Source organism: Neolamprologus brichardi, chromosome 5, assembly GCF_056152115.1.
Source record: "Neolamprologus brichardi isolate AB-2024 chromosome 5, ASM5615211v1, whole genome shotgun sequence".
Lineage (NCBI taxonomy): Eukaryota > Metazoa > Chordata > Actinopteri > Cichliformes > Cichlidae > Neolamprologus > Neolamprologus brichardi.
The window spans coordinates 13,585,118-13,597,335 of record NC_142108.1 but is presented as its reverse complement, the minus strand read 5'-3'; the positions used below and the strand labels follow the sequence as shown (position 1 = coordinate 13,597,335).

The 12,218-nt window shown below is 37.7% G+C and overlaps 1 protein-coding gene across 1 annotated transcript; it reads left to right on the top strand.

Moving 5' to 3' along the window:
• The first annotated feature begins 3,361 nt into the window (after window positions 1–3,361).
• On the top strand, window positions 3,362–12,002 carry LOC102777629 (uncharacterized). Its single transcript, XM_087841198.1, has 14 exons — window positions 3,362–3,445; window positions 3,732–3,804; window positions 4,605–4,803; window positions 4,937–5,103; window positions 5,181–5,294; window positions 5,502–5,588; window positions 5,689–6,481; window positions 8,709–8,800; window positions 8,984–9,046; window positions 9,543–9,762; window positions 9,896–10,041; window positions 10,187–11,356; window positions 11,480–11,697; window positions 11,803–12,002. Exons 2-14 carry the CDS (start codon window positions 3,754–3,756, stop codon window positions 11,870–11,872), a joined length of 3,390 nt encoding a protein of 1,129 aa, XP_087697324.1. The 5' UTR covers window positions 3,362–3,445; window positions 3,732–3,753; the 3' UTR covers window positions 11,873–12,002.
• Window positions 12,003–12,218: the final 216 nt, after the last annotated feature.

Below are 12,218 nucleotides of genomic sequence, written 5' to 3'. Positions count from 1 at the left end.
TTTCAGTCTCTACATGTGCAAAGCTGGTAGAGACAAACCCTAAAAGACTGGTAGCTGTAATTGCAGCAAAAGGTGGTTCTACAAAGTATTGACTCAGGAGGCTGAATAATTACACACACCCCACTTTTCAGTTATTTATTTGTAAAAAATGTTTGGAATCACGTATGATTTTCGTTCCACTTCTCACGTGTACACCACTTTTTATTGGTCTTTCATGTGGAATTCCAATAAAATTGATTCATGTTTTTGGCTGTAATGTGACAAAATGTGGAAAAGTTCAAGGGGGCCGAATACTTTTGCAAGCCACTGTAAAACTATTTTTTTAACTTGTTGTTACTGTTTCTTCAAAAATCTGTATAGTTGACAGTTATTGTATAGATTAATAATTTCTTTCTGGGACTGTCTACTACAGGTTTGTGACTAAGCTTCTTGGAGGTGTGACATATCTTTCATGTTCAGTGGTTTTACCTGCTTTCTGCCACCTGCATCACACCATGGTGGTCTCTGATGATGACTGAAACTACATGGTAAAATTTAGGACTGCCTTCACAAATGACCTGTCCCAACGTGCAGCTACACTCAACCATCAGTGGATCAAGACAGCTACTGTGCTTGACTCACGCTTTAAGGATTTAAAGTGTCTTGCAAGGGGAGAGTGAGAAGAGGTCTGGACCAGCCTTGAGGCCCTGCTGCAGGGAGAGTGTAAAGATGCCACCATTAAGAACCCAGCAAAGACAAATAGCCTCCTCCTCTCTTCATTGTCTTCAGACTCTGATTCAGATGAGGAAGTCCCGTGTAACAGGGCCCTGAGTTTGTACAGAGCAGAATCCACCATCAGCCCGCTGCAGTGGTGGTCCAGTCGAGCAGGGACCCACCCACAGTTGTATGTCCTAGCCGCAAATATTTGATTAGTCCTGCAACTTCTGCCCCTGTGAGAGACTGTTCTCACTTGCAGGTCACATAGTAACAAAAAAGAGAGCTGCCTTTAGCTCTGAAAATGTGAACAGGCTAGTTTGTCTAACTGGCTGAAAGAGACGGAAAGTAAATAAGCATGGATTTATTGTGATTCCAATGGGTTTGTTATTTTTTGCACTAAAATGTTCGATGATCACTGTTTTAGCCTAAAGTACAAAATAATTTTGGCTAAGGTTACTCAGAGTTTTAAGGTGAAGCTGGTCAAATAACCATTTATGTTTCTGCCTTATTTTTTTTAAGAAGAAAAACTGCACTTTATGTTGAAATTATCATTATACAGTGGAACCCCGACTTACAAAATAAATTCGTTCCCGAGGGTCTTTCGTAAGTCAAAAATTTTTGTAAGTTGAAGCACCCATTGCGCGTTTTGAGTGAGGCGATGCTGAACTGTATATATATATATATATATATACATATGCCCTGCTGCTGCTAATGCTACCATTCTGGTTGCTCTGACACGTCCTTACGCTCAGCCTCTGTCCCAAAATGCTGCTTCTGTCATATATGTATCATATATAAATATATATATAAATATATAAATATATATTTATATTTATATATTTATATATAAATATATATATATATATATATACACACATACATATACATATATATATATATAAGGACGTGTTAGAGCAACCAGAATAGTAGCATTAGCAGCAGCAGGGTACAAAGAAGAGATGAAAACAGAAACGCTAAGGATCAAATGAAAATAATGCACTTAAGACAGAGTCATTACACAACTGTGAACATACAGACTTTGATCCTCTGAAGGCAAATTTACTTACAAAGCAAATGGATGCTGTCTGGTCTTTACAGAACAAAAATCTTTCCTTTCTTAAATTTGACCATAATTGCAGCCTCTACAGGAAAGCCAGAAAACAGATACTAAATTGTGCAAAAATGACACTATAAAAGTCTTTCATTAAAAAAGCCCCCACCATTGTCAGCCAGCTGTTTTCTGGGCATGTAAAAATTAAAAATTGCTCCAGTGATAGCATTTCTTTTTTTTTTTCTTATGATTTCCATGTTTCCATTTCATTTTGCACAGAGGTAGTGGCTATTTAGGTAAAGGGTAAGGGACGAAGTGGAAATTAAAAATCTCTCATAGAAAATGTTATTTGTTTTTGACCAGAGGAATCTCAAAAGAACAAAATATAATACTGCAATCACATACAAAAGTAGTCCTTTTTGTACAGTTCAGTGCTCACGCGATTTATCAGTTTTTCCTTACACTTTTTTCTTTTTTTTTAAAGGCGAGAATGGGTGTGTGTTTGGAAGCGTGATCCAGGCCAACGGAAAGGGGCTCCTCATGTCCACGGGATAGCAACTCCTTCTTGTAGACACATAGCTGAAAAGCAACACAGGTGACCTGGCTGCCAGAGATCCTTTCCTACATGAAGGATTAATTATGAAGAGGAGAGCCACACTGTCAGAGAGCTTCTTTATTTATATCAGATTATATCAGCCACATCTCCCAGTCCCATGCTGCATGGAAATGTGGAACTGGTCAGGGCAGTAATCTCAGTGTAGTGATTAAAAATTTGTGTTATTTGCATGCTTAGAGTGGAATTTTTTTATATATATTTCACAATGTTGCCATGTATCTTTCTGTTGTGCCTTTAGAAACTTTTGCAAAAGTTGAAGATCAGGCTGAACAATATTTGCTGAAATGAAAAATAAACAAGTTTTGCAGGTATGTGTTTGTGTGAAATGGCTTTACTTTTATTTTGTGTCTCTTCCTACTTTTTAATGCAACCACCCATACTGCACAAATATTAGATTTAGGATTACTGTAATGGAAAGTGAAATACTGTATATTAAAGGATCATTTCCGTTGCATATTGAATCAACATAATAAGATTTCATGTATTTGTAACTGCAAAGAATAGCAGAGCATTTTTAGGATGGGACCACAATGTTCATCACAATTTTTTTTTTTACTTGGTGGAAGAAATGCTCTTTTATAAAAGTACAAACACAACACCAGAAATTCTCTATAGCAAGTGAAACATGAGTAGAATTGGTGAAATATTATCGAAAATATTTCTGATTTAGACTAATTAAAATGTCAAACAGAAAATTACAGTGAATTCTGAATGATACATTTTACCTGTTACAAGAGTTATAGCCTGCAATAAATTATTTTATTTACAGCGTCATCCTATATAGCTAAAGGAGACCAAAATAAAACAAGTCAGTGCTGTATGAGAATCATATGAGACAGTAGATAGTTATCACAACTGAGTTTACACAAACTGTGAATATCAAGATATCGAGCAAACAACATAAAAATCGCATAAAGGATATCTTCTTTCCTTTCTGGAAATAAAGGGAGGTTTAGTATCCACAGCCATCTTAACTGAGCAAACAGACCTCTTCTAAATGTCAGAGGCGCACTTGAGCGTGACTGTTGTGAAGGTTTCACTTTCATTTATAAGGAAAAACCATTTAAAGTAGCGAAGCAGGGGTAAGTCTAATATGCAGAAACGTCGTATTTTCTAGCTATATTTCTGTTTACATACACAAAACGTGTAATATAACATTGTGGTTGTTGAAGGTTTGGCTAAAATTCAAGACGTAAGAAAACTGTAAAGTGGAGTGTAACCGAGAGTGTAGCTCTGTAGACTGGGAGGAGAACGATGTTAGCTAATTTATGGAAACGGTTTTTATATAAAATCACCAAATACAGAATTGCTGGTTGTTTGAGTGCAACACGCTGTTGTTATGTCGTCTGTGTTTGGTGTGTTTTGAAGGAAGAAGATCAAAATCTTGAACATGGCCAGTGCAGAGCCCATGGAGGTCGACAAACCTGACGACATGAGCCAGGTACGTAAACTAACACCGAATCAGAATAAAATAATATTGTTTCAGGAACTTTGTTATTAATGCAGTCATTAAATATCCACAGTGCTTATCTCCAGTTGGAGACTTACATTTTTTAAAGGGCACTTTTGAGGCCACGGTTTGCTTTTATACTTGAAAAGCGTTTCACTTTGGTGATTTTGTGCGCTTATGGTTAATGTGTTCCGGGTTTTTTTTTTTTTTTTTTTCGTATTCTTGTAAAGATTATATAAAAGTGAAAGTACTGAGACTACAAGGTCAGCATAATCTTAGCTTATCAACTCTGGAGGTTCAGGAAATACATCATCAGAATGTGTAAAGCTGTTCAGTGTGGCTGTTGTCATGACTGAAATTTTTTGTAAGGTTTCAAAGTGCCACTAGATGGAATACAAAGCTTCAGCATTGTATTGTAAGAGTTGTGAGACTGAAGAAGTCAACAGTGTGTGAAGATGATCAGCGTTACTGTGATCATCAGTGAGAACATTGTAAATATCTAAGGCTGCAAGGTGACATCAATGTGACAAATGTGAAAATATGAAAAGTAGCTAACATCACACTATTCATTCATAAGTACAATAGTTAAGGAACACTAAGTTTGCAAACCTTAGTTTGGACCAAAAAGAAAACAAGCTTTAGTCTTGTCTATAATACTAAAGAATGGAATTCTTAAAAGATATTTTTCAACAATTAAAAATATATATACACATATTTAAATAAATGTAATTTTGGATGAATATCATAGGCTTGCATATTTTTATTGTGTGTGTGTTTTTTTTTTATTACAGGATCAAGATGAAGCACACATTGTTCTCTCAATAAAGTGGATAAAGTCTGATGATGAGCTACAAAAAGGGAAGAGGCTAGAGACTCGTCTAGAAAAAATGCTTCAGACTTGGTTTAACAAATGCAAACATAAGGTGGACTGCTCAGTGGAAAGGATGTTAAAAGATGGGCGTGTTGTGATAAAGACTAAACCAGTTCCAGGTGCAGTAAAGTCCTACATAATCATCTGATTACTTTACTATCTGTAGAACTTCTCCAATAAAAACATGTATTTTTAATAAATTCTGTATAATTATATTGATTTTTTTAATCCATTTTGTCTCTGTCTTTTAAGTCCTGACTGAGCTTCAGAAACTGAGTAAACAAACACTAACTGGGAAGGATGGAAATTCAGTCACCATAACATCCATCAGTCTGACACTGCCATCTCCAGAGCTCGATGCACAAGTACCAGAGAATGCTTCAATGAACATTCCCCCATCTGTGCCAGATCCACAAATTGTATGTAAAAGGTAGTAAATCATTAAAAACAAATATAAATGAATGCTGTTGAATTAAATGATGTACTGTATTTGTAGGATCAAGTTCAACTGAGAAAGCAAAGTAACGCCGGTTCAGCAGGTGGAGAACAAACAGGTGTTCCAGAGGATGCTTCGACAAACCATCCTCCATTTGTGCCAGCTCCACAAACTGTATGCACTGTGTAGTAAATGTGTAGTAAATCATTTAAAAATATACACACACACATAGACATATATATATATATATATATATATATATATATATATATATATATATATATATACACACACACATGCATTTACACGTGTGTGTGTGTGTGTGTGTGTGTGTGTGCATGGATGCTGTTGAACTGAATGAAGTACTTTATTTTTTAACAGGTGCACATTCAACCAGGAAAGCAGAGTAACACAGGGTCTACAGCTGAAAAAGATAGTGGCCTTTCCCCAATGTCAGAGCCACAAACGGTATGTGCTGTGTGATTAATCATAAAAAATGGAAAAATGTGATCTTTAACAAATGAACATGATGATGATGATTATTATTATTATTATTATTATTTACCAGGACCAAGTTCAGGTGGGGAAACAGAGTAGCACAGTTTCCGCAGGTGAAGAGATGCACTCTTGTTCCGTCCCAGTGGGTCATTTCTGGTATGTGAACCACATGTATGAAGAGGAAATTAAACTTATAGAGAAAGAGAATGGAGTTAAAATCATGGCAGATGTGAAGGTGAGATTTGAAGAAGACCAAAAACATGGGAGACCAGGCAATGCTCTCGATGAGTTTGCAAACCTCGTCCAGAAAAGCTTAGCTGAATCCAGTGGCTCAGTTATTCCTCTCAAGTTCATAGAGTCAGATCAGTGGGGCGATGCACTGAAAACAATCCAGGAAAAAGAAAACAAGCTTTTGACTACTCTGACCTCTGAAACAATGACTGTACGTGGGCCAACACAAAGTCAAGAGGCCATGAAAAAGTTATTAAATGCAGATACAGAGCAGAAAAAAAACATAGATACTTCTCATGAAGAGAATGAAAGAGAGACTCAAGACACATCACTGAAGATTGACATGACCACCAAAGACCATCTGATGCATATGGGATTAACGATGGAGGAGAGCTACTGGAAGGTGATGAGTACCTCTTACAGTAAGAAGGTAGCAAAGATCAAAGCTAAGTTTAATGTGGAACTGAAAGAATCAGACATTGGTCAAGGCAAAGTCAATGTCAAAGCTGTATACAAGAGAGATGAAGGAAATGCCTCCATGGAGAGCCACGCTGTCAGAGAGCTTTTCCATTTATATCAGAAAACTGCCACATCTCCCATGAACTTCTCCCAGTCCAATGCTGGAATGTGGGGTTTGTCATGGCTATGGCTGTAAACTCAGTCTACTGTTTAATGTCTTGTGTTATTTGCATGCTGAGTGGAATCTTTATATAATTTTATCATGTATCATGTATCATGTTATCATGTATCTTTGTATTGTTTCTCTGAAACCTTTGCAAAAGATCAGGCTGAATAATGTTTGCTGAAAAATGGAAACATAAAATAAACAATTTTTTCATGTTTGTTTTTGTATGAAATGACTTTGCTTTTAGTTTGTTTCTTCCTGCTTTTTAAAGGAACCACCCATGCTGCTTATTCAATTTCCTGTACATATACTAAATAAATAATAAATAAGATTTATTTCATTTAATTATAATTGAAAAGAACGGGGGGCATTTTTAAGGCTGGGACTACAGTGTTCATGTTGGCATATTGCACTGTTTGTTCTCCCTCTACACTAATGACTGCACCTCCAAGAACTTGGCTGTTAATCACCTGAAGTTTGCAGGCAACACCACCGTCATTGGCCTCATTCAGGATGGTGATGAGTCTGCATATCGGCAAGTTGAGCGCCTGGTACTCTGGTGCAGTCAGCACCATCTGGAGCTGAACATGCTTAAGACTGTAGAGATGACAGTGGACTTCAGGAGACATCTGTGTCTACTGTGGAGTTCTTCAAGTTCCTGGGTACCACCATCTCCCAGGACCTGAAGTGGGAGACCAACATCAACTCCATCCTCAAAAAGACCCAGCAGAGGATGTACTTCCTGAGACAACTGGGGAAGTACAGTCTTCCACAGGAGCTGCTGAGCCAGTTCTACACTGCGGTCATTGAGTCTGTCCTGTGCTCCTCCATCACAGTCTGGTGTGGAGGAGCCACTAAACAGGACAGGCGCAGACTGCAGAGGACTGTATGGGCAGCAGAAAAGATCATCGGTGCCCCCCTGCCCTCCATCCAGGCTCTGTACCTCTCAAGAACCAGGAAACGGGCAGGGAAAATCATCACAGACCCCTCACACCCTAGACACAGACTTTTTGAACTACTGCCCTCTGGCAGATGGTACAGAAGCCTGCAGACCAGGACCACCCGACATAGGAAGAGTTTCTTTCCCCTCGCCATCTCCCTCATAAACAGCTGAACTGTCACACTGCTCCCACTGCCAGACTGCAACTGCACCTTATGTACATTCTGTGATATTCATTTCACTTCATTTCATTTCTGTCATCATGTATTTTATGTATATAAGATTTAGATTCATTATTTATGGTTGGTTTACACAGCTTAGTGTATGTTTGTGTATGCATGTGTACATGTATATATATTGTGTGTGTGTGTGTGTGTGGGTGGGTGTATTGTGTTGCTTACATTGTTGAGATTTATTTACACCGCTGTGCTTGAGAGTCACCATCTACCGGAATCAAATTCCTTGTATGTGTGTGTGCATATACATGGCCAGAAAACGCGATTCTGATTCTGATAAAAGTACAAACACAGCACCACAACTTAAGTGGAAACATGAGTAGTATTAGGGAAATATTAGCAGAAAATGTACTTAAGCTACATTTTTTCAGTGGATTTTGGCTCATAAATTTAACCTTGGCTTATAGTGAATACTTTTTTTCCTACAAGTATCATATGCCTGAAAGGAGTCGAACATGAAATAAAACGCAATGTTTTATTTTTTGTTTGTCAGTATCATATGAGACAGTAGGTGATCTTACACAAACTCTTAACTATATCTGAGATATCAAGGAAACAGCTTATATGTAAGAGAAAGAACATTTCTGTCCTTTTCATGCAGTGAAGAAGGATTTAGTTTCCTGTTGCCAACACTCTGCTGGAAATGACAGAGGTGCGCTTGCGTGCGTTTGGAGGATGACGCAGCTCCTTATTGCGGAGCTGCAAGCTTTCACTTTCGTTTATAAGGAAGTACCAGTGTTTAAGTAGCGAGGCAAGGGTAAGTTATATACGCAGTAAGGTAATATTTTCAAGATAAATTTCTGTTCATATACACATAACGTGTGAGATAACGTTGTGGCTGTTACAGGTTTGGTTAAAATGTAAAACATAAGGAAACTGGAAAGTAGAGTGTAACCGAGAGTGTAGCTCTGCGGGGTGGAGAGCGATGTTAGCTAATTTATGGAAACGGTTTTATATAAAATCGCCAAATACAGAATTGCTGGTTGTTGGGGTGCAACACAATGTTGTTATGTCGTCTGAGTTTGGTGTGTTTTGAAGGAAGAAGATCAAAATCTGAAACATGGCCACTGGACAGTCCGTGGACGCTGAAGAGCCCATGGACCAGGGAGAGCCCATGGAAATCGACAGACCTGACATCGACACGAGCCAAGTACGTAAATTAACACTGAATCAGAATAAAAGAAAATTGTTACAGGAACACTGGTGTTAATGCAGTCATTAAATATCCAGAGTTTTATCATCAGTAGGAGTAATTTATTTCTTGTTTTAAATTTTACTTTTGACACCACACTTTGTTTTTTATGCACCTAAAAGCCTTTCTTCATTGTTATAGGTGAATAATTCTGTTGTGAGTAAAAGCCAGCAACGTTCAATACCTAGCGATCCACCTACTGCAGTAAGTGTTTTGGGGAGTTTGCCTGCATAGCCCAAGTGCACAATAACACGTAACACATTCCAGCTTTTGTCTGTCTTCTTATAAAGAGTATGTGAAAGTGAGATCAAAAATACAATCTCAGCTGGTGTGCTCTGGAGGTTCAGGAAATACATCATGAGCAGAATGTGTAAAGCTGCTTAGTGTAGCTGTTGTCACCATTGAAAAACTTGTAATAACATGTAAACTGTAACTTTGATCATTAGTGAGAACATTTGTAAAGTTCTAAGGCTGCAAGGTGACATTAATGTGGCAAATGTAAAAAATATGACATTTCGCTAACCTCAAACTATTTATCTGCATTATAATAAAAAAAAAGAGAAGTTCTAAAGATAGGTAAATATTTCAACAATGATTAAAAAAAAAAAAAGCATTTTAAATAAAGGTGTTTTCAGCTGAATCTCAAAGGCTTACACAGTCTTCCAGTGTTTTATTATTTGTTTGTTTTATTTTGTCACAGGATGAAGATGAAGCTCACATTGTTCTCTCAGTGAAGTGGATCTCAGTGAAGTGGATCTCAGTGGAGCCTGATGATGAACCACAAAAAGTTAAGAGGCTAGAGTCTCGTCTACAGAAAATGCTTCAGTCTTGGATCAACAAACACAAACCTATGATGGAATGCTCAGTGAAAAGGACCTTAGATGATGGGTGTGTTGTGATAAGCATTAAACCAGCTGCAGGTGCAGTAAAGTCCTACATAATTATCTGATTACATTCCTATCTTTATAACTTTTTCAGTAATAAAAATATTTTGACTTCATTCTGTATATCCATATTGGTTTTAACATATAATCAATTTCCTGTTTTTTTAAGCCGTGAGTGAACTTCAAAAACTTAGTGAACAAACACTAAGGAAGGATGAAAATTCAGTCTTGATAACATCCATCAGGCAGCTATATCCACCGCTTGATAGACAAGTACTAGAGGATGCTTCAGTGAACCTGCCAGAGCCACAAACTGTAAGTACTATGTAGTATATCATTAAAAAAAAACAAATATTACTATATGCTATTGAATTAAATGATGTACTGTTTTTTTTAAAGTTAATATTAAAATAAAAAATGATTTAATAAATTAGCATAATGATTTTTATTTTTAAACCAGGACCAAGTTCAGGCGGGGAAACAGAGTAGCACACTTTCTGCAGGTGAAGAGATGTACACTTGTTCCGTCCCAGTGGCTCCTTTCTGGTATGTGGACCACATGTACAAAGAGGAAATGAAACGTATAGAGGAAAAGAACGGAGTTAAAATAAAGGCAGAAGTGAAGGTGACATTTGAAGTAGATAGAAAACATGGGAACCCAGACAATGCTCTCGAGGAGTTTGAAAACCTTTTCCAGAACAGCTTTGTTGAATCCAATGGCTCAGTTATTCCTCTCAAGTTCATAGATCCAGATCAGTGGAGTAACGCATTGAAAACCATCCAAGAAAAAGAAGACAAGCTTTTGGTTACTTTGACCTCTAAAACAATGACTGTACGTGGGCCAGCACATAGTCAAGATGTTTTCAGTAAGTTGTTAAATGCAGATACAGAGCAGAAAAGAAACACAGATGCTTCTCATGAGTTTCGAAAGACATCACTGAAGATTGACATGACCACCAAAGACGATTTCCCACATGCAGGACTGATCATCGAGAAGACCTTTTGGAAGTTTATGACTATCTATGATAATAAGCAAGTAGCAAGGATCAAAGATAAGTTTAATGTGGAATTGAAAGAATATGACATTGGTCAAGGCAAAGTCAATGTCAAAGCTTTCTACCAGAAAGAAGAAGGAAATGCCTCAATGGAGAGCCACGCTCTAAGAGCACTTCTCTGTCTATACCAGAAGTTTGTTGCATCCCCCAAGAGTTCATTCCAGTTCAATGGTGCTACTGGATTCAGTGGCACACCCATTTCTCAGTCAGAGGGTGCCCCCAATGAGCGTGTGTTGAATGGCCAATTAGCAAACACGAAGCACAACACTGACCCACCAATTGACAGTGGGACAACAGCAGGTGACCAAAAGGACGAAAGGTGTCCTATATGTTTGGATAAATTCGAAAATAAGAAACAGCTCAAGTGCAAACATGAATTTTGTAAAGACTGCCTGAGACGAGCACAGGAGGCGAATGGGCCCATCTGTCCTTTATGCAGAGTCGTCTTTGGTAAGATAGTCGGAGACCAACCAGATGGAAGAATGTCACACGAGATACTCAAATTTCCCCTCCCTGGATACTCAGACTGTGGCACCATAAAGATCAGCTATGAGATTCCAGGAGGAATACAGACGGTAAGTGACAATTTTATCTGAGTGCCTATGTCCCTGTTTAAAAAAACAAAACATGATTGTGTTTTCATTTTGTGGTTTTATATATATTTTTCTAATATTGTTTACTTTCATTTGTCTTTCTAGGAAAAACATCCCAATCCTGGACAGCACTATGTTGGGATTAGAAGACAAGCATATCTTCCAGACAACAAAGAGGGCAATCAAGTGCTGCGACTGCTGAAAAAAGCTTTTGACCAGAGGCTCATTTTTACTATTGGGACATCCAGAACAACTGGTATGGACGGCCAGGTGACCTGGAACGACATTCACCACAAAACATCCACATCTGGAGGACCAGATTGGTAGGGTAACCAATTTTCTTACTAGCGTTGTGATATATGTTTTCTTTCACGGTTTACTCTAATAAAATACTACATATTAACCTTGGATATGCTCTGTTTCCACAGCTTTGGGTATCCTGACCCTGAGTACCTGAGCAGAGTCAAAGAGGAGTTAAAAGCCAAAGGCATTGAGTGAAGACTTTGATACAAAGTGCCGCTGGAGTAGAAATCAAAGAGGTTAAAAACAAGATGACTCTTTAAACAGACACTGAAATTCAAACACTCTGTTTTGCTCTCTTTTCTCTATTAATGTTTCAAATGATAAGTAGGGGTTAGAATTTACTTTTTTCATTAGCCACATATATTATCTTCAAATATTGGGTGATTACATTTTTTTGTTGATTGTCAAAATTTTCATCATGTAACAATATAAAATGTAAAGTTGCGTAAACACAGACTTGATATGATCTCATGTCTACAGTGCTGATGGTCTGACTTTCTGTTTGCCTAATAAATGATTAAATCCTCCACACTGAATTCCT

Coding starts and splice junctions, on each gene's coding strand:
- LOC102777629 (XM_087841198.1), top strand. CDS start 3,754: ATGGCCAGTGCAGAGCCCATGGAGGTCGACAAACCTGACGACATGAGC. Junction 9,047..9,542: donor CTAGCGATCCACCTACTGCA/GTAAGTGTTTTG, acceptor ATTTTGTCACAG/GATGAAGATGAAGCTCACAT. Junction 9,763..9,895: donor AAGCATTAAACCAGCTGCAG/GTGCAGTAAAGT, acceptor TGTTTTTTTAAG/CCGTGAGTGAACTTCAAAAA.